At 44.3% G+C, this 24,717-nt stretch overlaps 1 protein-coding gene across 1 annotated transcript in view; it reads right to left on the bottom strand.

The window, feature by feature from the left end:
• LOC142558094 (venom serine carboxypeptidase-like) overlaps window positions 1–19,221 on the bottom strand; it is a 42,346-nt gene extending 23,125 nt beyond the window's left edge. Inside the window, exons 1-2 of the mRNA XM_075670253.1 lie at window positions 19,166–19,221; window positions 11,255–11,410 (exon numbers count right to left, since the gene is read on the bottom strand). Of these exons, the coding sequence (XP_075526368.1) occupies window positions 11,255–11,316 (62 nt within the window). The 5' untranslated portion in view covers window positions 11,317–11,410; window positions 19,166–19,221. The remainder of the gene's footprint in view (window positions 1–11,254; window positions 11,411–19,165) is intronic.
• Window positions 19,222–24,717: the final 5,496 nt, after the last annotated feature.

The following is a 24,717-nucleotide window of genomic DNA, read 5'->3' as shown; positions in this document are numbered from 1 at the left end:
TTTTCTCGGAGGCCAGGCGCAGAGTTCTCGGGAGCGCCACTGAATGGCACATCGTTTTCTATGACGAACAACCTTTCAGAGGTGAGCGCAGTTCTTTCGTTAGAACAGCTACTACTGCACAAGTAGATTAAAACACAGCCTAATGGCACGCCAGATGGATAACTGTTTTCGAAACAAAACCGTATTTCAATGGAATGCAAATGGCGTTCGACCTAAGAGTGCAGATTTCAGGAAACTTCTTTTGCGATGCCGTAGCTGCCTAAAGCGTATGAAAGGGATTGCTCTGTGCCTATGTGTATCGTTGCGGTACGGTTGGATAAGAAGGTACATATGTAGTCATATGTCTTTCCGCCAACTCTGTGCTGTCCCCTTTTCCTTTTAATCTTTCTATGATGCCGATGGCGCAAGCATTGCGGTCTATTCCCGATCTCAAGTTTTCACTCTACGCCGATGACATCACTCTTTGGACGACTGGCGGTTCCGATGGAGAGATTCAAGACACTCTACAGGCCGCAGCAGACGCCGTCATGGCTCATGCCGGGGCTATGAATCTCACATGCTCCCCTCAAAAATCCGAGCTGCTACTTCTGCCATCCCACCGGGGGGCCGGAAAACACATGTCTAGTATAGAGGTCATCTTAAACCACATCCCTGTTGCTAGAGTGGACAGGCTCCGGGTGCTCGGTTCACACATTCAAAGCAACCGGCTCAACACATATACCCTACATACACTCCACACCACAGTCGATCACACCCTGCGCCTTCTAGGGCGAGTCTCCAATAAACATGGCGGACTAAAGGATGCCGAACTTCTCCGCTTGATTCAGGCCTTCGTTATCAGTAAGATTACATTCGCAACACCATATCTACATTTCCTTAAATCAGAATCAGATAAGATCGACACCCTTTTACGCAAAATATATAAATTCGCTCTGGGAGTCCCCATACGTACCTCCACTGATAGGTTAATGCTTACTGGAACTTTCAACACACTTACTGAACTCACAGAAGCCCACCTCACATCCCAATATAGCAGACTTTCTAACACCGCAACAGGTCGACACATTCTACAAACTCTTTCTATCACTCCGGAACCCATCATCAAGACTAAATACACCATTCCACATCGCATACACGAGAACCTCTGCATCCCCCACTTCCTAAAAACATGCACCCTGTGCATAACAAACAGCGCAGGAGGCAGCGAGCAAAGGCTCCAAAAACAATTCTCCACCTCTAAAGACGTGCTCTATGTTGATGCCGCCGAATATGGGAACAGAAATCATTACGCAATATCAGTCATTAACTCTCACGGCCAGGTCGCTGCGGCCGCCTCCATTCCTGGCTCTTCCTCGGAGGAGGCGGAGGAAGCGGCTATAGCCCTGGCCCTCACAATTCCAAATTCATCAGTTATCGTTAGCGACTCCAAAGCAGCCATACATAACTTCGGAGCAGGTAGGGTCTCTATGCCAGCCCTTTCTCTCCTCTTGGCCCATCCTTTCCATCAAACTGTGGCATTAATCTGGATTCCCGCGCATGCGGGCCTTGCCGGAAACGAGGCGGCTCATGCCAGTGCCCGAGGATTTACTGTCCGGGCTCTGGCATCAGATGTGTCGGACCTCGCCACGGAGGAGGCGCCGTTTACAGCGCGGGATCGACTTATTACTTACCACGACATCTGCACACACTACCGCTTAACGTTTCCGCCACTCATGGGCAAATCCCCGCGTAGGTGTGAAGTTCTGTGGCGACAGCTGCAGACTCGCACCTTTCCGTCCCCTTACCTCCTCCACCGCATTCATCCCGCCATTTACCTTTCTCCCTCTTGTAAATTCTGTGTCTCTCCCAAAGCAGACTTAAACCACATCATGTGGGGGTGCCCTAAGCACCCCCTTTCCTCAAGCAATTAATATCTAGTGAGGAGCAGTGGGAGGCTGCCTTGCGCAGCTCCAGGCCTGATCTTCAGGAGGCCATCCTGGAGTGGGCTGAGAGGATAAAGGAGGCCTACTTCAAGTAGTTCCTCCCCCACCTTCTATTCCATTGCCCCCTTCCCTTTAAAGAGGGATAAATAAAGTTTTACATCATGATCATCATCTTTTGCGATACAGGTTCCCCGTTGTTTTCTTTAACGAATCCGTTGTAGATCGCGATTTTCACCTCTAGAACTATGTCATCTACTCATCTTCACGAGCACCGAGCCCTAGCAGAACTATTTCATGCGTCAGACGCGATCTACCTTCCGGTCTTCTCTTCTCCTCGGATTCTGATGTGCCTCAATTCGTTGCCCTTAAAATTCAGATCAAAAAGCTGCTACTGACCAATGTTTGCGTTTATATGCAACCAGCATCGTGAATTACGGAGTCAACTTTCATGCAATTATTTTAAAGGATTCAAGGACCAATGCTATTCTCCGGCGACTTCTATGCTGATAACGTTACTTGAGGAAGTAGCGACACTGATTCTAGAGGCAGGTCTTTAGTAAAGGCTATAGACACACGCGGCATTGTGCTAAATGATGGATCGATTACATTTTTGAGAAGCTACAATTACGCTAGTCGACTTGATCTTACTATCGCCACCTCTGACCTTACGTCTTGTGTAACATGGGGCTCAGATTACTAGACACAGGGTAGCCACCACTACCCAATTCTCATAGCGCATCCCCTTATGCACCCGGCATGATCTTCTAGAGTCTCTAAACTTATCAACTGGCAACTATTTCGAGAACATATCTCCCCGGTACTAAACCATGTAGATGACTTGGACACATTCATGGCATTGGCCCTTACTAATTATTACAGAGCTACGTGATACACAAGTGGTCCGGAAGGTAATTACAATGTCCACGCAGACTATGAACTACTCCTAGTGGTTAGACGGAGAGTAGAGCGTTGGTTTTGTCGTTCCGGACGGCTTCAAGATTATCAAGGGATTCAAGCTGCACACCAAAAGTCTAAATGGGGCATGCACAAACTTGGACATCAACGGTGGCGTGACTTCTGCACGTCACTTACCCCCTTTAGTCCATCACCGAAAATGTGGAGTTTAGTAAACGCCTTTCGCCATCTGATATCACAATGTAGCCCTTTCAAAAGCCTTGCTACAGCTCACGGCTCATCTGAACACCAAATTGCCAACGCTATCTGCGCAGCACTAGTAAATTTCGAACAGCCTGTCTCAGTTCAATATCAGTCTACCTTGTTAATGCAGCAACAAATTGAAGATGCTTGGAATTTGCCTCATGTGCAGTTCGATATTCTGTTGTATATACATGAATTGCCGCATGCTTTTTCGTAGACATTCCAAACAGCGACTGGTCTTGAGAACATATCGTATGGCACCTTCAAAAACCTTGGGCTAACAGGCACGTCCACTCTCCTACACGTATTCAACATAATGTGGAAGAAAGTACATGTTCCTGTGACTTGGAGGATTGCTAAGGTGGTCGCCTAGCTAATACCTGGCAAAGCGCCCCTGTCTCTAGACTCCTTCCCTCCTGTGAGTTTATCCAGCTGTGTTTCAAATGTGATGGAAAAGATGATCGATATTGGACTGCAATCGGGGAGAGAATCGAGCAATTGTCAACCAGATCAAATGGCTGGTTTTAGGAAACGTAGATTTACAATGGACTGCATCTTTGACTTGTTAACGTTTTTTCAACACGAGATTAGCTGTGGGAACATTGCTGTTGCTGTGATTATTGATGTTAAGAAGGCCCTTGACTCTGTCAGCCACCTTCATGTCCTGCTTCGACTCTCAACGCTCGGAGTGCATGGCCGGGTTCTGAAATGAATAGCTAACTTTTTGAAATACAGAAAAATATATACTAATACAAATGATGGGACAAAGTGATGCATACTTCATAAAGAAAAGAGTTCCTCAAGAAAGTGGATGAAGTCCACTTCTCTTCAATGCAGCAATAGCAGGCTTACCATTAGTACTTCCGTCAGACGTAACTATATCTATGTATGCTGATGACATTTGCACATGGTCATGGCATGAGACTGTAGAGGTTGTGAAGTATCGTCTGCAGGAAGCTTTAAGTGCAATAAATTACTCAGAAAGCGGGGCATGCAGATATACCATACCACATCAGCAGTTTTCTCCTTCACGAAAAAGAAATGAATTTCAGTCTTCCAACAGACGGCCATGAGATCGAGCTAGTTCAGAAACATCGTTTTCTCCGCATGATTTTAGACCACTAGCTTCGATTGAATCAACATTGACTGCCCTGGAGGATCAAATTAGTTGTGTCATAAATGTTCTCTGCAGCATCGCAGGTACAATGCGGGGTGGAACAACTGCATCTCTGCTTCACGTTCGCTCAGAACTTGTGCGTCAGAGAATTGCTTACTCCGCCCCTGTATTGCACAAATTATCTTCGAGATCCTTTCACCGTCTATAGCTGCTGCAGGCTTGGAGTTTACGAGTGTGTCTAGGAGTCCCGCAAGCAGGATCTAGTCGCCTGACTATTTTAGAAGTGCAGGAACGACATCTCACCGTAATTCGCAGCCTGGAAACATGCCGACATCTCTTCAGAATATTTACCCAGCATTCTCCGCTCTCACTTCTCTCTCTGACAGAGAACTGTCCGGGTGCACAGATACACGCCATGTTCAAAAGCATTTTTGACACTCATACCTCTGCTACTCATCATGACTTGTACAGACACCGAAAATAGTCGTAGCAACGTCAATCGATGGTCTTCAAAATAAAAGCGACGCTTCCGCATAAGCAGGGAAACAATTAGCCTTACATCAGCTATTTGACAATTAGCAGGAATCTATTCGCTTGCACATGAACGGTTCTGTAATCAAAGAAAGTGTGACGCAGCTTATGTTATATGCTCATGGAAATTAGAGGACTGTGTGCTGCGGATTTCTGACCCTCTGAAGACGTTTCTTTTCTTTTCCCACTACATATCTTTCTTATATATTGTTATTTTTGCTATGAGAAAAGGAGTAGCCGTCAGCATTATAGGGTGTCAACATCTCTTTCTTTTATTTTCGTTTCAATAAACAGAAAATTATTGTCATCTTCGCTGCTCATTTTTATACGCGAGTTATGTAAACGTTTATATAAACGACACATGAAAAGGACGTTTATTTTTGGTGTCTTATATTTCATGAAAAAATAATATGTTGAAATAAAAACATACGGCTTGCTACAAATAGCGCGAAGAGGCTTTTTTTGTTTTGCAGAACGTACAATCTGTTGATATTAGTTTAAGAAGTCCTACCACAGAAAATACAAGAACAGTTCCAACGGCTAAGAAAAAGCTAATTACATATGAAGTATTTAATAGAATGAACTAGGCAATTGAAGGAATAAAGCATTTCAGTTATTTTTGAAAGCTTACTGTACGAAAATGTATGTGACTATACCAGGCTATAGTACGATCCAAAAATACACCAACAGACTGCACTGAACGCAGAAATTAAATGTTAGAGTCCTTTAATAATAAATCTACTTCGAAAATTATTTGCGTATTTTTAGTGCGAAATTATACTGCTTTAGTCTTTTCGGAATTAACTATCGAACAGCTATCATCTCGCCTTGTATGCAGTTTATTAGAAATCGCATTAGATATTTCAAGGAACCTTGCGGAGCAGCTAAATAAAAAAAATGAAGTGTGTTTGCATAGACCACTTAGTGCACATTGCCGTCAATCTTTACTAGATCGCGAAAGTAACAAAAGGAAGAGGCTATAAAATACTGCCCTGGGTTGCACCTGCATGGATCGACGGAGCCTAAGACTTCAATGTATTTATTTGTACGAACAACGAACTGTTCGCCATGACTAAAATATCATCTAACCATGTGAACTGCAACAGGGCATGCTCCGTATTGCTTTGCCGAACCGAGCAAGAGCTTATTTGTTTCAGAATCGAATGGGTGGGGGGAGAGGGGCGAGCTTTTTAGCAATCGACAAATGCACCCAATAAGAGCAAACCTTGATCGAAGTTTTCAGAACATGTTTTTGATCAAGCATAACAAGCTGGCCCGACATAGTATCGCAAAAAGGGAACTGATGCTTAGTTATGAAATTGTTCTTGCGCTGAAAGTCGCATATTCTGCAGTATCTGTTTTTTCATACCTTCTGGGAGTATTGAAATAATAGACTGAGGATTATAATTCGATAGTCCAGTCTTATTACTTTTGAAGTAGGGCAAATGCATTCGCCATTTGCATTCTATTCAGGAACACTCCTCTAGAAATACAGCTATTGTGAATACGGGTAGTACTTGATCAATTTTCTCTATTACAAATTTCACTGGCATGATTTTAATGTTATCGGCATTGACGGCGTTGCTCTTACTTAGTACGCAAAACAACAAAATCACATCTGGTTCGGTTGTTGGAAACACAAGATTTGAGCCCACACAGTTCATTGTAGTTAACCGGCAAGCGTAGCCACTTACACTGTGTCAAATTGACTAGTAATGTAATTATTAAAGCACTCTATCGATCTCTCGACAGGTATCTTTACACAGTCAGAAATTATCCGCATCACTGCTGCTGGTTTAGGTTCATGATTCAGCAATGAATTTAGCCAATGCCGTATAACTGCGAGTCGGCCTAGTTGGAACAAATTCATCTTAAAACTTTTTGTGCGCAAACAAACAGGGACGAAGAATAGGAGCAACACAAGGAGGAGCACTTTCTAACAGCTGGTTTTATTTTTGCAGAACCACCTGCTTAAATACCCACAGATATGCGCTATCTAGTCAACAGAGCACGCCTATAGCGTATATAATACCCACAGATCTGCGCGATCAAGTCAAGAGAGCATGTTGGTACAGGTATTTTTATCACACGTGTTATATGTACTATAGACGCGCTCTCTTGACTTGATCGCGCAGATCTATGGGTATTATATGCGCTATAGGCGTGCTCTGTTGACTAGATCACGCAGATCTGTGAGTATTTAAGCAGGTGGTTCTTCAAAAATAAAACCAGTTGTTAGAAAGCGCTCGTCCTTGTGTCGCTCCTATTCTCTTCCCTGTTTGTTCGCGCACAAAAAGTTTTACAATGCCGTATCTTATTGCTATCATTAATTCACAAACAGAAAAGTTCATACGGCCCATAAAACTACAAACGTTCCTGTAGTGTCTAATTCTTTACTGTCACTGTCAATGCTTCGCCTTTTGGCAACAACTGCGAAAAATTTGCTCCGCTCATTTACTCCACGGACTCGAGGTAGTCTTCCGACTATTCGCTTTAAAATTGTGCCGGTCCCTCGTACTGTGGGAGTCGGCCTAATCGTAGCTGTGGTGTGCCGGCAAGGCGAACCGGTGCATATACACAAGAGTCGCGCAACGGAGTTCAACGACGAAAGCGTTCCGCAACTGACAGCCCAAGCGGAGCAGATTCCCAAGACATCACCACCATCGACCATAGCACTTGAACCTTAACACTTCATAAAGCCCTGCGCAACAGCACTTGGTGATAGTGCTCTCAATAAGTAAGTGTTCGGCGATAAACGCTCCCAAAACTCGGTTGGGCGAAAGCGCATGTCCTTATCACCAACTCCTTTGTATCGGCGAAGTAAGCCCTGCAGGTGACCAATAACAACAAAAAACAGAATGGTATTCGATTTGGAAACCGAGAAGGCACAATGCTCAAAGATCTGGACATTCTACTGCATAACATAAAGTAGCAAAGAAAGTTTGGCATGCGTTTATTCTACTTAGAACACCTTAAACATGTACGCATTTCTACATAGTGCGCCTTCGCTCAGTTTCTGCTGACTTGTTGTCAGGGGCGAGTATTCAACGTCCTGCTCTTGTCTTTCTGTTACGATTAAGCTGAGGCGCGTGTGCACATACTCGCGCCTCCCAATATAGCCTACAAAACATTGGCATTTCATGTGCGTTCTCTCCTCAACGATAATGGTCCCTTTTCCCTCAAGCCTCGTTTCTCGCAAGAGATCACCCGCAGACCTTACTGTTTCCCCACTATGAGTTTACTTGTATGTGATTTCAAGAATATAAACAACGCCCTCCAACAGAATTTTTTGACCGTGTAAAGGAAGCTAATAACACTACTGATAGTGCTGAGGACATTCAGTGGCACTTCATTAGCGAATCTGCAGCGAACTTGCTGCAATGTTATAGCAATGTTGCGGGCCTTTGGTGAAATTGTACGTGGCCTACTGAAATTTTTCTCTTGTTTAGATTCTGCTCTTCATCCAGAGCTTCCTGCTGAGCATGCCTTTCTATTCTCGAAAACCTGTGAACACTATTTGAAAACTACACAACACGATGAAGCGCGTTTCAGCGCTGAAGCTGTACTCCGTACTATTACTGTTTTGGCCAGGGATGATTGTCACGCCATTACGTACAAATGAACGTGTTTGTTTGAAATGTGCCTAATAATAATGTAGTAATTTAAGAGTTGTCTACGACTACTGAGTGAGTTGCAGTAAAGTGTATCACAAAGAAATAGTGCAAAGTATGAAACAAGCAACATTGACCAACAATGGCGGCGAGGTACTGATAGTAATTCCCTTACTTCTTACGTAGGCCAATTTTTGTATGTGAAATGCGCTGCGGCTTAACTATGGTTTACCTTATTAGGATTTATTAGCATAGCCAAAAACTTGAATGCAGTACGATTTCTTAACCACCACGCAGTGCAACGTAAACTTGAATCTTTGAAGTTATTCCAGCGACATTATAAACAATACAGAGTATGCGACGAAAGCAACTGTGAGGGAGAAAAATATACCACGCGCTGGAATCAAGCCTAGAGGGCTCACGTTCACCTCAACATGGCGCTTTGATAATTGTATGCCGAAACGGCTCACCCACAGACAAAGCAAATGTTTCGGGAAAAAAACTAGTAACAGCGCAAACAATGGGGCATGCAGACTGAGGTAGACGAAGCGCTGCAGTCTGCACGTCCCGTTGCTTGGGATGTTACACGTTATATTGAGACATGTACCAACCCGCCCAAGTTAGAACTTCATGAAAGGTGTCTGCTCATCAGATGCATTATTTGTCCTATACAAACTGCAACTTTGAAATTGCTGTCTGAATGGGCCGAAACAAGCTATTTGAAGTGTGCTGAAAGACGTACGAGGGACGCGGTAGTTCTCTCGTAAGAAAAGCTTCTCCGAGGAAACATTTCTTTACAATAAAATAATAAAAAAGTAAAGCGATTTCCACGGAATGAAAGCTGTCAAAACAGCAAGGCTAGTGGTCGTTTTCTAAAGTTTGCACTCGTGTTTAGAGCGATTTTTATGAAAGTCTTTTTCCTTGTTGTGAGCGTTTTGCTAGATTCGAACTTTGGTTTCGGGTTGCGCAAACTCATCAGTTGCGTGACGTTGTGATCAAGCCACAGCCTATCACACACCTTGCATCTGTGGCCGTACTCAGGGTCAAGGAATTATCTCCTGAACCGTCCACTGGCACCCTCCGTGGGAGGAATCTCTCTGCGTCTACGTTTCTGCTTGGCCTCCTGTTCTCGAAGTTGGTGGTTAGCTTGCCTCTGCTCGCATTTGGCTTGGGTGGCCTTCTCCTGGAAGGGGTGAGGGGGTTGGATTAGCTCCACCGGTACATGGCTTGCGCTTCCCGTTCTCGATCCCCTCGGTGGTACCAGCTTCCCTCCGCTGGCGCTGTCTTGAAGCTCAGGATTTAAGCGACGTCGGTGCTACCGCTCCCGCCGAGTAGAATCCATGGGGCGAAAGGGCGCGCAGGCGAAACACCTGCTCCAATACCATTCATCTCCACCCTCCCCCGGCACGCGCTCTGGCCCCTGCCTACCTACGTAACACTGGACAACGGACGGCAAAGGCTCGACTTAGGACAGCTCTGCTGTTAAAAAAGAAGCTATTACTGTTCGAAGAAGCAAGCAGAGGTCTTTTGTTTATTCGACATGGTGTCCTGACCAGTATTCGGACCCTTCTCAGTATGGCCACAGGAACAACAGGATGACGTAATGGTCACAAAGGAAGAACTGCAAGCAGGAGCGGAGCCGACAGGGAACCAGCAGTGATGAGGCTTTATAATGCTCCAAGAGAACCGAACGGGGAATTACACGGAGGGAGGATGTTCTCTACTGCAAAGCAGAGTTACAAGCCGGCGTATATTCACCTACATACTATCCAGCAGGGAGTGTAGCCATACTACCCAGCAGGGAGCAGCGGGCGCAGAGCAAAAGAATCACTAGAAGATTGTTGTCGGAAGATTAGAAAAAATAGGATATATTGCCTTTCTAAATGTGGCAAAACTACCCGTAATTAGCAAACATTATCAAGGAATCACGCAACGCGTGAAACTCAGTTATCTCAGCATGTATGTGATGAAGTGATTATGGACATAGTAGCAGCAAACACTGGATGTAGTGCGAATTAAGACGGCCCGATCTGCCGATACCGGATATAGTGCACACAATCGCTGCATATAATGCAGATTATTTCTGTCCATGTCATCTCATGGTCGACGCCCCGTCGTTGCCAATCGCGCATCCTCACCTCATGGTGGTCACGCCATTCCTGTCATGCCATCGTCGCCACTCCAGTGACGGCATCCCATGGTGGTCACACCTTCGTCGCCAGCTACGGCAGTCACACCATCGTCACCCCTCTAGCATGCTGGTCACGTCGCCGTAGTCATACCGCTGATGCTACTGCATTATTGTCATTCCATAGTGGTTATGCCTTCGTCGTTATGCCGTCGTTGACACACCGTCGGTTCCACACCAACATCGCCATCCGGTGGTCGTCACACCGTCGTCGTCCTATCATTGTCGTCACTCCAGCGCCATCACCCCATGGTCGTCAGGAAGTCGTTACTGTGACGTTATGGTCATTCAGTCGTGATTATTTTGTCCTGGAGATCGTAGTGCCGCATTTCCTTGTCATGCCGACATCGCCATTTCGTCGTCGTCATTGCGTCATTATATTGTCATGCTATCGCGGTCGTTCCACCGATGTCATTTCTTCTTGGTCATGCGTGCTATATGTATGATTGAGGGCAACAAGCAGGCGGTTTTCACGGGAAACGTCAATCTGGCTCTCGTTGTCCCAATTGCAAATGGTTGCTCAGCAGCAACAGCATTCTTCAGAAACACCAATGAAAGCTTTTTCTTAAACCAACTCTCACAGCGCATGCGAAAGGTACACGAGCGTGAGATGAAACATAGATATATTCGTTAAGATAGTGGTTTCGTAGCTGCTTTGATTGATATGCCGATATCATCAGGAACACGTGGGTGAAAATCACAGTGGTTAAATGCGTTTCATGTTTACCTTAGAACATATTGGAGGCAAGCTGCAAGAACCATACATCTCCATCCTGTTAACTCGTGCATACTGCTTCCTTTTGGCAGCGGAACGATTCGCGTGTCGTACTTATTCTATGCAGTAGCGACCTAGGGTGCCCCACCTCTTGAACTGCAATGGTTCCTGCAAGAGAAAAAAAACATTTATGAGAGCTGTAATTTCACTTTGCGTTTTGTGGTTTCATAATACATAGTGCATGCGGCGTCAGTAGGCTAGTTTCCCAAGATGGGAAGTATGCTACATGAGTAACAAATATATATCCCGTTGAAGCGCGAGCTGATAACATTTCTTATTAATTTGGACTTGCTGGTTGGCGTTAAGGAGAAGAGATACGTGCAAATTGGTGGCGCATAGGTAATACTACGACCGCATTCACAGCTTAACAACATGACAGCAAGCGTTGGCTATGCGAACATGTGCTGGCAAGTCATTCTTTGACCTCTTTTTCCTTCAAGATATGAATCGATTCCTTTTTTTATTAGGTAAAACAAATCGATTGGACTCACAAGTAATTAATGACATGCGTATTCAAAACATTCCATCTGTAGTTACGAACGGAATAGAACATCCATTCATGTATTTTTCTGGCTTGGCTACTGCACTGTAAAAATACATCTTCTGTTCACATATCTCGAAGGCACTGCTAGTATTTCACCAGATACATACTGTCAAATATAGCGCACGTTGGAATAGCCATAGGTATTTAAAAAACAGCTAGTTACTCTCTGTATTGTGTGCGTTTGTTCCCAGAAGTACATGCAAGCCTCAAAACCCAACAGTGATGAGCCTAATCGTCCGTTGAGGAATTGAATTTCTCATATCAAGTCCATATGCCATCTATAAACGTCTCACCGTACATCGTAGGGCATTGGCTGGCGCTCGTGCGTGTCTCAGAAGGCGCAACATCACAATTCTTTTTAGCTATAGGATGGACGACTACGTTACAGAAACTTCAAACATATTTAGGCGCGTCTTGTTGATTCGACTGATTTATTCTGTCTAATGTTCTTAAGCATCTCTGGGCCTATAGGAGACGCGTAGTGGAGGGCTTTGAAATAAATTTTGACCACTTCAGGTTCTCTAACGTGAGTACAAACATAGGAATACGGGCGCCTTTGCATTTCTCATCGATCGAAATGTGGCCACCGTGGCCAGGAAAGGTACCCGCGACCGCGTGTTCATCGACGGAATGCCATAGCCACTAAACTACCGTGGTGGATTCGGGCTGTCTTGTGCAGAGCTATAACTTGATAACAGTAACAGTGCGGTAAAAACCGTCCCCATCAAAATTTAAATAGCCGAGGCATGACAATACAATGGCACAAGAATATACAAAATGGTAGTACAAGCAAATGTAAAGATAAAGAATATAAAGAATATAACCAATAAAGAATATAAGCAAATAAAGAACCTGTAAAAACTAATTGCAGATCAATCAATTGATTCTACATTTATTCAACCAACAATCAGTAATTTAGTCCATCATCAAATCATAGACAAGTTAAGTCCAAATAAAAAGTTATAAAGTGGGAAAAAACACTTTGTTTTCATTTTATTCATACCTTTCATTCCACCCTCACCTTCCAGAGCAATAAAAAAGAAACAAAAATTAAAACAGTTATTCGAAGCTTTGCTCAAAGCTGGACGCAGTGACAGCGATAACAAGGTTTAATATAGAACAGCAGACAAGAAATACTACTTGAGTTCGCACCCCATATCAACTTGATTTGAACCCACAAATCTCTATTTCTGCATCTAACTCCATCTGTAAGGCATATCGGCCATTCACAATATCTGCTGTAGTCTAGCGTACGCGTTGATATACCTTAATTCTTCGGACTATTAGGTCCGCCACCCATGATACCCAGAAAAAAATTCGGAGGACGCTTAAGCTTCGTCTTTAAGAATGGAACGCAATAGCATTCAAAGATCCCTGATTGCTTCTCACGCTTCCTGGAAACTGCAGCTTATGTAACTGTAATGTTTCCCGGGAAACGCTCGCGGCGAACACTATGAACGAAGGTAGGCTTTCTGGTCGAAACGCGGCCTCTTGCATGGGCCGCGATGCGGTTTACAATGCGGCTGAGGCGAGAGCCATCTGGAAGTCTTTCAAGGAAGCGGGCGTGCCGCTCCGCGGACTTGAGATATTTACGCGCCGGCGTGCGCAAATGGCGGACGCCGTCCCCGGTCTTTGCAGTGTAAAAACGCTGGAAAATGGGTTGTTCGTTTGAGCTTTCACGTCACAGAATTATGTTTTCTCGTATATTCAAATCACAATCCGAGAGCTATCATGTCTGTAGGTTGTATGTGAATCGTAGTTTACGATTTTTCCACGATTTTTCCACGATTTTTCCTCTTGCGACGAAGTGGGCCGGCGCTCTGCGCAGCTCCAACCTAAAGTCGCAAGAATGGGCTGTCTAGCAGGCGCGAGAGGCCGCGACGAGGCAAGGCCTTGAAATCCCCTCGTGGGAGACCTGAGCCCGGGTCGTTAAACTTTGCCGGATTTAAAATAAAGTTGCTTCCATCCATCCATCCTCAGACCCAAGCCAAATGACGAACGAACTCAATGCCCTGCGGAATTACTGGCACACCACAAGACAAATCGCTTTTGGCGCACTTTATAGATACTAGATCGGCAAAATTTAAAAAAATATATTTTTTCCGCCATGTCTTCCAGCCATACCCACAGTTTCACACTCGACTGAAGCCTCGCGCGGTTGCTGCGCCTCCAGTTTGGCAGAGTGTCAATTTGTTAGCCTACCAAAGCTTCAACTACACAGCGTACTAAAGCCTTGAGACAGTCCAAGTGTTACATAAGGCATCTCTTCTCTTTGGTCACAAAACAAACAAACAAACAAACAAACCCTTTTACGTTGGTCTTATCTCGTGCACTATGGAGGAGCGCCCCTACAAAGCCACTTGTGGCGCTCCTCATTACGGCAGCGTTGTGAGACGCCTGTCAGGCGTCTCACAACGCTGCCGGGGCACTGTTTCTTCGCAGTTGCCATGGGCGCTGTGTTGCGCCAAAGTGACGTACCTGCTTGTGGTTAAAACACCGACCGAGCAGTTCAAACGCGAAGCTAAACTTTGCTATAGCTGTCAGTGCTTCGCGCTTCGACCAATAGTGTCATTTTCCTTGTTAATGCGTGAGCATTAAGGGCGTCGAATTGGAAAAAAATGTGTATGTATGGGAAGCGTGGAAAGCTGGTCATGAGGTAGAGGTAGAAAAGGGACGCTAGAGCTTAGAAGAGCGTGTATGTATGTATGTATGTATGTATGTATGTATGTATGTATGTATGTATGTATGTATGTATGTATGTATGTATGTATGTATGTATGTATGTATGTATGTATGTATGTATGTATGTATGTATGTATGTATGTATGTATGTATGTATGAACTTTTCTCACAAAATACAATACAGATTATGCCACATTTTCTGAGAACCAAAATACATGATAAGAATTGTGCAATGTGATCAAATCTGCTGCTTTATCAACTTTCATTACGGCCAAGAACTGAGCTGGCAAAACAACTGAGCAGCAAAACTGAGCTGGCACACAAGTTCCGACTTACAGTGGACACAAGAAACCGTAATTAGTCACAAACCACGAAATCGTATGCTCGCATGTGTGGCGAATCAGGACGTAGCCGATCACCCCTATCGATTACTAGCTAAGCACTTTAAGACACAAAGAAATAAGAATAATTAAAGGCCCATCCTAAAAATGAATCTGTATAACTATTGTTCTTCTACTAAATAAACGCAGGTTCACGTTGAAAGAAGCACCAAAGACGTTGATCTCGGAGGAAATTAGTGTATATACCGCAAGAAGTATCTTTCTTCTCAGAAAATGCAATATATTCTATATCGAATTTTCTGAGGGAAGTGTGCATATACCTATATATTACATAAAATTTACACATATGTTATGATATCTGAATTCCAGCCTGGCTGCTTTCGAGGTCATAATATATTTGCAGCTTGAAAGAGCTTCAAGCGTTTTCTGTTTTTCTTTTTGGTTCCCTGGCTGCCTGCCTATTTGAGCACGAAAAAATATCCATCCTCATTGATGTGTCTGTGCTCCTGCTGGAATCATGTTTCCGTCAGCTAGCTAACCTTCTCAATAAACCCATCGTTGACTCTACGTACGAGTTGATAGCATAATTAGCGTCTTTCTTTCTAGCTCAGGCGTCAATCAGTTTAGAAACATGCAATGCGCTCACAACTTGATTTATAGTACAACACACATTAGGAACAATCCCGGTAGTTCTTCATACGTTAGGTCAAATATTATGGTTTATCTTTCATATAGAATGCAGTTGGAGCAAACGCACCTACGTTCTGCGTAGCAAAACAACAAACCACTGCAAGGAATAGTTGTATAAAAGGTTATCTCCAAACCATAAATAAAAAGAACGGGGCCGGGAGGTTTTTATAAAACACACTGATCTCTTGCAGTATAATGGGGGAAAAGAATTGAATGTTTATTCTGTAAGTAAGACAACACGTGCCATGTGCTCTCAGCAACAGCACTTCGTTTTAGTCTTTATGGTTGTACGTTCTACTGCAGACGTCGAATACTTTTGATGGATCTTTTATTGGAGTCTTAGGAGGTCGACATTAAAATATAGCCATGTAAAATTCCATTTGCTGAGCCTAAGCGAGCTCTGACAGCGAAATACAATAAAACCCGTAAACATTGTTCTACTTATAGCTGACATCATGACATCACTGCGGAAAGCGAAGATGAATGTCAACTAGACTTAAAGTAGAAAATTATACATTCCCATGAAGGATACCTAATTTACGCATGTTCTTGCATTTCTCTTAGTAAATTTTCGCACATTTGGAAGCGAAATTTCATTTCTACATTCTTCAGCTTTGTCCACCCTATCCCCAATAAAACGTAGGATCAACAAGTTTAGAAGACAAGATCAACAATAATATGACGAGATGAGAATAGAACAAATTGTTTCCTGTGCCGGCGCTCGACCTCGTAAAGTCAAACACAATAACTGGAGCTCTAACTCAGCTGCCACTTGCGCAATAAAAAACTTATGCGTAGCTCTGGTATCGCAAACACCAGAGACCAGCGCAGCGGGTGAAAGGCCAGTACAGTAGTGCAAAACCGCACACTTAGTCTATTTTTATGGCCTTCCCCAGCTCCGCTGGTTCCTGGTGTTAGCGATAGCAGAGCAACGCATAATTTCTTTTCCACTGCGAGAAAGAGGGCCGCCAAAGCGAGTGCTTGGGTTCTTATCGGAGAGCAATAACGTCCCAGCACTTTTGTCTCCGCCGCGCCGCAGCTTCTACCCCGCTAGGCTCCACCCACTCTCGCCGCGTCGCTATGCTGCGCGATGCCATATTTATACTCTGCTGTCACTCTCTCTGCCCAGCTAGGTGAAACTGCGGACGTCAAGAGAAACTCAGCGAGCTTCTGACAGCTCTATTGTGAAAATATGGATGATGCTTAAGGTTCGTTTTTAAGAGTGGAACACGATAGCATTCAAAGATCCCAGACTGCTTGTCACGCTTCCTGGAAACTATAGCGTATGTAACCGTAACGTTTACCGGGAAACGCTCGCGGCAAGCGGTATACAGGAAGGCGGGCTCTCTGGTAGAAACGCGGCCTCTTGCATGGGCGGCGATGCGGCGGAGACGAGCGCCATCTGGAAGTCTTTCAATGAAGCGGGCGCGACGCTCCGTGCACTCCGAGACATGTAAGCGCCGGCGTGCGCAAATGGCGGGCGCCATCTCCGGTTTACAGCTGGAAAATGGGTTGGTTTGAGTTTTCGCGTAGCAGAATTGTGTTTTATCGTATATCCAAATCACAATCCCAGAGCTATCCTGTCTGTAGGTTGTGTGTAAATCGCAGTTTATGATTTTTTGACGTATTTTAGCTTGAGAAATTCAATTAGTTCAGTCGATTCCTTGCGTCATATGGAATACCTGGGTGTGCGGGGTTCGAAAATATTTTTCCCGGAACGACATGCGACGCCGGACGCCGGTTATTATGCGACACTGACTTCTTAACGTTCTCGCGTTAATACACAATTATCTATCAATAAGATGAACACAGCAGCGCTGCGTTTGTGTCCCCTTACTGTGTGTACTGTGTGGCTACGATGTCCCATTTTTGTTAAAAACAAAAAAAGAAAAACAGCACACACAGGGCGTGCTCGCAAGGGGACTTCCAAAGTTGAGAGTGCACGGCTACGTCTCCTACTTAAGTCTTCATGAGCAGCTACGGTCACACTGGTGGCTACTGTCCTACTACAATGTAAACAAGTCTTGCAGTTGTTCACTTGCGTTTTATTAGTAAGAGGGCGGGCGGATACTTACGTTTTATCAGGGCAGTGCAGATTTACCGAAGATGACATGTTAGTAGCTATGAGTCGTTTCGACACGCCTCTGCAGTGCATTGGCAATGCTTCCGCAGCCACTCTCAGCTAGGGTGTCATGAAAGTGACAGCCGCAGATTTAAGTGTTCCCTTTATCAGTGGACCGCACAGTACGTGTGCCATATTTGACAGGATGTCACGCCGTAGTTGACATGCGCAAGAGGTCCAAATAAGAAGTTATGCAGATCCCGCGCACTGTGGGAATCGATGTAAGCGAAGCTTTACGTGCTGAATGCTCTGACTGGCAACAATTAGCGGTGATGTTGACGGCTAAAGCTTAATTTCTTCAACCTTTAGGCTAATACAACAGTGGTGAGTTGATCTTAATCTTTACCTTGCGTGCACCACTGCTGTTTGTCTGCGTAGTACACAGAACACACAGGGAGAGGTCTTTGCTTGAGCTGTCGTTGTGCGCCATATTTTATAACCTCTGTGAGGGCTGAGCGTTGTCATTTCCCCAAATGGCACATCGCATTGTGGCCGAAGTATTAAACTGGAATTGTATTATGGGGCTGTACGAGTCAAAACGACCCTCACATCATGAGGCAAGCCGTCATGGCGGACTCCGGATAAATTTTGACACCGTGCTGTTCTTTAACGCGTCGCAAAATCTAAGTACACGTGCGTATTCTATTTCGCCCACGTCGAAATGCGGCTGCCACGATTGGGATCCAATCCTCGACCTTTAGCAATACCATAGCCGCAAAGCTAACGCGGCGGGCACAGAAGTGTTGATTTGGTAGCAGCTGCAGCAGCAGCAGCAGCAGCAGCAGCAGCAGCAGCAGCAGCAGGGAGAAAGTCGAAGGAAGCGGCAAAGAAAGCTTCGCTTTAAAAAGATTTTACGTCGTTCTTTAAGGGTTGTTTAAGGTACGAGTATCACCGACCAACTATCCGCAATTACAACCTTGGCTATAGTTCAGTTTCTTTCTAATTATTATTGTTGATGTGTTGGTTTTTATTATTTGTACCATTCTCACTTACAAATTTTACTCCACAAAACATATGCCATTGGTTTCACGGTAAGCAACACGACTTTCCAAAACTAATTGCAATACGCTTATGACTTATTAATGTTCATGTTAATGCGGAACATCGTGATGAGGATAATATTTTACAAGCCAAGGGACTATAGCAAGCAGAGTCGCCTCCGTCCAAAGCGATTTGTTGTCGTCTGATAATAAAGGTGTTTTCTGTCATGCTTAGCATGTCTCATTATCAAACACTAACTTTCAGCAGCACTTTAAGTAAATCCTTTAAAGAGCCAATGTGCCCTTTTTAGAGATAAGGAAATATCCTGATTATTTCGAAATAAGGTGCAGCCACATGATAAAATGCTTGTAACAAATTTGAAGCTTAAACACTAAAGATAGTGGAAGTATACCTTCATCACCACGTTTATGGCGGGAAATGTTAACCCGCACTGGTATACACAATTCTAGACGGTCACATAATAGCGTTCTACATTTGCCTACCTCTTAACGCCAAGAGGCTCCTGAAGGGACCCACAGCGCTTCAGAACAGTTTGAAGTGTGCGCGAATATAACTGATTACTATGTCTTTTATATCCGTATGGTCCCGAAGAAGAAAACGTCAAGCAAGGAATCAAATGGCACCATGGTTGAACTTTAGTGTGTGTTAAAGTTCTTGAGTTCAATTATCCAGCTGCGTTGTCTTCAAGGCTTCATACGTTAGTCTCGAGGCCTGACGCGTTCCAAGAAACTAGACAACCATTTTACTTGTTTAAGTTTTCACGAAAGTCGGTGTTGAAACAAAGAGGTTCTGAAAGTTTGGTGTCCATTTTTTTGTATATTGATGCGGGCTTTCAAATAATTGACGAAACACATCAAGCAGCTAGAAGCTCGTGGCCAAAAAATGCATTATGCTTCGCAGACACGTTGTTGTGCTATTGCGTCCCCATTAACGAGCTTTCGTTGTGTGGCAAAAAACAAATAAATATGTTTCCACTAAAGTATTTCTTCATATTCTCCAGGCAATAATTAGGCCATTCTCGGTAATTACGACAGCCACGACCATGGCTGCTTGCTGCGCTTGTTCGCAAGAAGCACTCTGGGCGAGTGATAATCTGCAAAACAATCAAGAGATCCGACGTATGGGGCACTGTGTTGAAAGATATCTTCTATAGTTTTCTTTTTGTCCTGAACTTAAAACCTCTCTCTAGTGAAATCTTTTTTTTAAAAATTCGGCAAAGACGTTTAAGACTGCTTACGTGTGGGAATGCGAAGGCATTGTACGCTATGTAGACCTCGTAACGTCATGAACATGCTCATTTCATACACTCATAATTTGGCACCACGTCCTCCTCATTGTCTGCGCCGTCACGTGTCCAATGGCGCACGCAAAACATAAACCTTTAGTCATACAGAACCGTGCAGCTGCCGGGACGTTGGAGAAACGTACTCGTCTCGCACGCCGGAGGCCCGGATTCGATTCCCACCCAGAGCGAAATGTACCACATTTTCTTTGATGTAATTTAATTTGTTTACAGGAACCTCCCTGAAAAATTTATCGTCAATCTGCGCATTTTTTCACGTGCTTTTACTCTTTGCGACCTCGGCCATTTTCGTACCATCTTTCGGTCACGCAGACTACGACGGATCTTCGCTCAATGGGCCATATAATGCTTTCATATTAAAACGAAATCACAACGTCTTAGCAGCGACATAAAATATGCACGCGTAGTTTTTTATTTTTTGCAAATAGGCGCGTTAACGTGTCTTTAAAACTTGAAACCTCTAAGTTCCCTCTGATACTACAACTTGCCCTTCTAAAAATTCAGTGCAAATGTAAATACCGTTCATTCACTTCAGCAGCATGAAGTATAGTGAACGGTGCAGCTGTTGTGTGCTTAACTGAGATTTAGAAGACGTACGCGCGCTGAGTCCTAAGAATAATTGTAATTGTAGTAGTATACTGTTTAAAGAAAGCAATGACAAGTTTTAGATTTTCTTTTTTTTTTGTGAGAATATGTTGTGGGCGTCCAACAGGGCTTTGACCCGTCAAGATACTTGCAGCAGCGAGACATTCTTGAAATACGGGTCATTTTCATAGAAAACACGTCGAATGCGGGAGATGGAAATTCAAGACGATGAACAAAATGAGAACAAGGTAAAACCACGCGCCTAAGTGTCGACACGTACACTTGTCTTTCGCAAGGCGACATGTGCTTTCCTCAACATAGTATATACAGGGTGCGGCAGGTATTTGAGGACACACATTTCGTGACCCCATCCTCTACGTACTTAATAGCTGCAAATGCTTTTTGCTGCAGGCCACTATGGCAGAACTTCAGCTAACTCCGAAAACGAAGAGGCATACAGTTATCGTGTTCTTGGCTGCAGGACACCTTGATTTAGAGATCGCAACATTCTTGAAGGTTGCCCGATAAGTTCGGAAAGAATCGGAGGCTGCCAAGGGTGATGTGGACGCTGTTTCACAGAGGAAACCAGAATTTATTAGTCACCAGACACCATTCGTTAGGAAACCAGAATTCATTAGTCGCGTCCAAGGTACCATTGATGAAGGAGGTGGAGGTTGACGAGGCCACTGTCAGACGTGTGGTTTATGAGGGCCTTCGCTACAAGTCTTATGCAATGCGTACATGACAGTTCTTGTCAGAGAAAACCGAGGAGAACCACTTGACCAGAGCTAAGTGTCTCGTGACCAAACTGAAACAACCAAGGGAGCCTGGAATGCTGGGGTTCTTTTCCGATGAAAAAGACTTCGTCCAGGACTAGACGCAAAACCGGAAAAATTATCGGTGGCTGTGCAAAGGCCCCGATGATGTGCCAAGTGTTATGCGCGCAAAATTTCCAGCATCAGTGATGACCCTGGGTGTCGTGAGCAGTGAAGGAGGCGTGATGTCTCCACAATTTTTTTCTCCAAAGTGCCAGAGTTAACGCTGCTTGAACATTGAACATTGAACAGGTATTGAACATGGTTGTGAAGCCCTGGACTACTGCTGTAGCACCTGAGACTCTGTATGTTTTCCAGCAAGAATCTGCACCATCTCAGACAGCCCGTACCACACAAGAATAAATGGGCGGAAGCCTCCCCGGCCACGTTACTCCAAACATGTGGCTTCCCATCTCCCCAGATCTCCATCCAATGGACTACTACGTATGGGGCGTAGTTGAGAGGAAGTTCAGTAGGCACCCACACAACAGTCTTGAAGTTCTAATTGGAGCTATTATTGATGCATTGGCGAATGTTCCAAAGACACACTTCATCACAGCCTGCGGTCGCTTTCGGTGGCGTATGGAGTCTGTGATTGCTGCTGTCGGCGGTTTCATTAAATGATAACATTCATTACATGCATTGCAAACTGTACACAACGTTAAGTAGACATAATTTCTGTATCCATCATGTGTGTCTGTTTACGTGCTGAAGTTACCTTATTGTGAAATACCTGCCGCACCTGGTATAAGTAAAGTTCTTCTAAAAGGGAGAGAGGGCAAGGTGGGTGGTCGAGGCAACGACCAAGGGTGTCTTAGCGGCGGGGGTGCAGACTCTAAAAGAAGGATGTGCTACTGAACGTCGTGTAATTCATGCCATTTTCATGTCATACGTAGTATAATACTGAATTTCTAATTTTTTCTATAGTTGGCATAACCATTTCTGCCATGATCTGAGGGAAAACTTGCAGGAGTTGAAAAGATACTGATTGGCTAGTTGGTGACCCATGATACTGAAGCAGCACACTTACATCTGACACATACACATAAACATAGAAAGAACATACACTGGCGCTGGACTGCGTTGAGTTTGACATCCCTGTCACGCCAACTCATACAGACAATCGGTTCACAACGAAATCCAACAAAAATTATTTGAATAATTCCTGTAACAGCGACGTTTCTTACAAGAAAAAATTTTTATTTTTTATTCACAATACTTTAAGACCTTTGCGAGCTGTTACAGGATGGGAAAGAAAAAGATGCCGAAGAATATGCTCGCTGCTACAGGAAGCACAATTCCGGCTTTCTCTCAAGTCTCAGCTGAACTGGTGTCCTGAAAGAAATGCGTATCAAGTCTATTAAATTCAACAATGTTTTTTTCGGGGGGAAAGTGTACTAAAGCGGGCTATAGGGCTATGGTGGGCTATAGGAAGTGTCACAAACAGAGGTAAGCAAACGGCGACATTGAAATCAGTCAGAATTCTTTCTCAACCGACCCGACACATGGCGTAAGGGATTCTCGTATGACTCGTACTTTCTCTTGGTGGCTGCGTATGTCGGAAGGTACGAGAGGCATTGTTTAGAAGGTCTCATGTAGATTATCAATATTTATGAAAGTTTTGCTTCAGCTATGTGTGCAAATTATGTTGACAGACGAAGTGTATTTGTTAACAAAACATGGCTAATCTTTATGATCACACACTTCCGCAGTCCCAATTTTCAACATTTTTATTCTTTCAGTTCCACGTATGCAATTTCTCTACAGTCTACCGTGGTAGATGAAGCCGTGTGGGTGACTCACGCTCAATTAATCCACAGTACAGAAATGTTTGAACCCGAAGAACAGCTTGAGTATAGCTGAACCACATGATGGTCAATGAAAGGGTAACTTTTATAAACGTAGAGTTACTAGAGCTGATGCCTGCAAGAACAGAACTGGCCTGCATATAGCAGCAGAACCTTTTCCCATAAACTTGAAATATTTCGTGAAAGTCGCCCTTGGCAAAACAGACAGGTAGATTGCACACATCGTACACCTTTGAATGATGCTTCAATGGCATGATAGAGAGCACTTATTGAAGGGCATCTTCGGCAAGATCCACTTAAAGATCATCAATGCCGTATAGAAGCTACGTAGGAACGTTGCACAAAACAGCATGCCAATAATACCATGCAGATACCACGTTCTGCCAGAATCAGTGTAAGCGACTTTTCGTCATCTCGCAAGACAAAGCTGTGCATCGCAGTAAGGAACGCGCAGTGGATTTTGGTGACCAACTTGTACTCTGACGGTGATCAGCCACGATGATGTATATTGCAGTGCTAAGCGGACTTGTGTGCGTGGGTAATATTCTCGAGCGATAGCTTTGTGTAATACTATCGCCTTCACGAGATTTTGCGTGTCTCGGCAAGGGACGAGTCGAAAGTCGGCTGAATGTATTCCCGGCACGGTGAACAAATAAAGGGCTCCGAATAGAAGCCGAAGCACTATCGGCTGCAAACACCGACGCGCAAATGATGCCGAGTTTCGCAAAACCGCCCGAAAATATCGTCCCAACGCTGCTATCATTCTTCGTGTTTCTTGTGTTCAACTTAACCACGTAGGCCCTTGCTTGGAGCATCACATATATATAGGGAAACTGGACCAGGCCGCCGTCACATGTGCTTCGCTCCTCGAAGAGGCAAGGGGGATGTCGAGGCAGCTCCGGAACAACACTTTACAATGTGATTATCACGGTTTAAGTCGTGGATCCGGGACCTCAAAAAAGTGTAGCGTATTGCTAACGCATTTCTCTCGCATTTACCACTTAATCGCGTCTGAATTTTGGCATGTGGGTCATAAGCTGTTAGGTGTTAGAGTTGCGAAATGCACAGATGAAATACAGTTTCTCAGTGATTTAGCAGTGAACTGGTAGCCACAGATGCTAAAGAGTACTGCGGCTAACAATTTTGATGGAGAGCGCAACGCGCAGCCCCTGGCAGTGACGCAAGAACACGTTAAACAATATGTATGGTTGCGGTATCTGCGTAGCCAAAATTCTATAGTCAACGCGCATGACAAACAAAATGAATTCTTGGGCTTCGTTTTTCATGGCGTGTCAACGGCTCAATTAAGAAGAAAACACAACCGTAGACAAAAAGGCGCGTTGTGATTGCCTTGCTATCTCCTTGTGCGGTCATTCTGGCGTTGGTGCGAGAAAAAACACGCTTATATTTATTTTTTATACGTAAACAGGCCCAGAGTTCCAATGCGTTTGCTTGGGAAGAATGCTTGTCATTGACAAAGGCCAGTAGGCCTGTAGGAGCAGTTCATCACTTCTCACGTTGAT

Source organism: Dermacentor variabilis, chromosome 9 (assembly GCF_050947875.1).
Source record: "Dermacentor variabilis isolate Ectoservices chromosome 9, ASM5094787v1, whole genome shotgun sequence".
NCBI lineage: Eukaryota > Metazoa > Arthropoda > Arachnida > Ixodida > Ixodidae > Dermacentor > Dermacentor variabilis.
The sequence above is the reverse complement of the archived record's forward strand: the minus strand, read 5'-3'. Positions and strand labels throughout refer to the sequence as shown.